Source organism: Suillus subalutaceus (assembly GCF_016647625.1).
Source record: "Suillus subalutaceus strain FC151 chromosome Unknown DFJ58scaffold_218, whole genome shotgun sequence".
NCBI classification, from domain to species: domain Eukaryota; kingdom Fungi; phylum Basidiomycota; class Agaricomycetes; order Boletales; family Suillaceae; genus Suillus; species Suillus subalutaceus.
The window spans coordinates 67,298-69,355 of record NW_024540467.1 but is presented as its reverse complement, the minus strand read 5'-3'; the positions used below and the strand labels follow the sequence as shown (position 1 = coordinate 69,355).

The 2,058-nt window shown below is 48.8% G+C and overlaps 1 protein-coding gene across 1 annotated transcript; it reads left to right on the top strand.

The window, feature by feature from the left end:
- Window positions 1-238: 238 nt before the first annotated feature.
- Window positions 239-794, top strand: DFJ58DRAFT_750080 (uncharacterized protein). Its single transcript, XM_041387716.1, has 2 exons — window positions 239-443; window positions 501-794. Exons 1-2 carry the CDS (start codon window positions 361-363, stop codon window positions 670-672), a joined length of 255 nt encoding a protein of 84 aa, XP_041236515.1. The 5' UTR covers window positions 239-360; the 3' UTR covers window positions 673-794.
- Window positions 795-2,058: the final 1,264 nt, after the last annotated feature.

Below are 2,058 nucleotides of genomic sequence, written 5' to 3'. Positions count from 1 at the left end.
CATGATCTGTACCAAATCTGTACCCCAGGATTTGTGCGTCACATAAGCCGCGTAATTATAAATACCGCATCAATTTCACCTGGCCACTTGGATAAGTTGAGATCTCGTTTCCGCAGTGATGGAATGGTTCTAGTTTCAAGAAGTTATATCCTTGTGGTGCAGCTTACTTGCGCCGTCAAGGTGACATAATTTGTTCATATATCAAGATTCCTCTGCTGCGTGCGCAGCAATGGTCAGTTGAGTTTTTACCGTATATTAAAAGTCCTTGGCTACAAGTACACGACACGAGTGACTACTAGTTTCACTTTCAATAATCTCCCTCTCTGAGAACGACAGTCTTGTTGTACTTTGATCTTCACCATGAAACTCACATCCGCCCTTGTGCTTTTATTCATCGCTATAGCTAGTGCGCAAGGAGGAACAACAATAACCGGAATCCCGGCGTATGTGACTTTCTCTTTCCCTTCAAAACAAAATACTCATATATAACTGGTGTATAGATCCGACTCAAACGGCTTTACCATCACTTATGACTCCGGGACGTATGACACCAGCTCGCTTTCCTCTTTCCTATCTTCCGAGTCATCATCTGTGCAGAGCTTGTTCTCATCCCTCGGCATTAGTACCACACTATCATACCTACTTCCATTGGCACGATCTCTCCCACCGTAACGTCTCCTTCGTCCAGCGGGTCTACATCGGGTGCGACAAGCGCACAAACCACGACAACCTCTAGCGCTGCAGGGCGAACAGAGGCGATGTTGGGGATGGGGTTGGCTGCGGGAGCTGCTGCGGGCTTACTTGGGTTCTTTTTTTAAATAAGTACGTCTTCGCCGGTAGCGATGGATGTATTCACGGATAACGTTCGGGGGTAAGACTCGGTCGAGAGGTCTTACGTCCATGTGTACTGCGGGGCAATTGCGGGCCCGGGAGGGGTGTTTGGTACATCTATTTACCGGACGACAACTACGGATCACAGGATATTGAAATAGTTTTTTGATTAACGCGCCTACATAAATCCCTCAGGTTGTTTTACAGGGGCTAGCAAGTTGTTTCGGTCTGTTGGCACAGCCACAGGCAAAGGGATTTACTCTGGTAGCCGCCATCGGAAAGATGTCCATCAAAAATGTTGGCTATGGACAATCTGGGCTAGGCCACAGATCTGTCGCAGACTCTGGCCCATGATTGGATTCGATCGGAGTTGTATTCCTGTCAGCAACCTCAGTTCCACAGTCGCCGTCCGGCATCAGCGCTCAGCGGCCACCAGCCTCCACGGAAGCAGTTAACTTGCAACTTCTCGTCTATCAGCGCTGTCACTTTCCTGTCTTCCATGGACTCCATTTCAACTCTCAGTCCGAGCCATACGGAACTCATGATCATCACGAGGCACGAGCTCTAGAGTCTCTGTACTATCTCCGCCAGTCCCAGAATTACTACAAACTGCTGCACTGATAGCGATATATCAGTCGATATCCTCATCATGCAAGATGTTCAACTAGCGGGTACTAGTCTTATCAAAAACACCATGACGTTCAGTTTCTGAGGCTGGCGGCACATATAATCAATAATACATACAAGGTGGCAGGCAAAGGGCAGGCGTCGGGAATTATTCATGATCTAGCGGATATTATAGATGCTGATGCAAGCAAAAAAGACCTGGCGGAACGCCCACCGTGGTCGGGCCTATCAGCTGAGCCGCTCTATCAAATCACTCTGGAAGAAGACAGAAGACACATGCTACTACCGGAAGAGTGTTCCTCCTCTGCTATTGCCCACCTTAGAAGCAACTTGTTGTGTTCCCCACCTGGGCAAGGTGCAAGATAGACCCCTGGCGATATGGCAGTTTCAAAGATGAAAGCGCAGAATGACATGCATGGTTCCGAGGGAGAGTACTGCCAAAGCTAGCAAAGGCCCCAGAGGATTCCCCCGAAATATCTACCTCTCTGTGAGACTGTCCTTCGCCAAGTCCTGCCTCATCGAGAGTGGAGATCAAACTGCGGACCTATCCAGATCACATCCTGCGCAAGACATATCCGTCTCGTTCAGCAAAATGGACGC

Bases quoted from the DNA above. Each gene is read 5' to 3' on its own strand.
- DFJ58DRAFT_750080 (XM_041387716.1), top strand. From the start codon at position 361: ATGAAACTCACATCCGCCCTTGTGCTTTTATTCATCGCTATAGCTAGT. The intron at 444-500 runs GTATGTGACTTT...ACTGGTGTATAG, and splicing joins ACAATAACCGGAATCCCGGC to ATCCGACTCAAACGGCTTTA.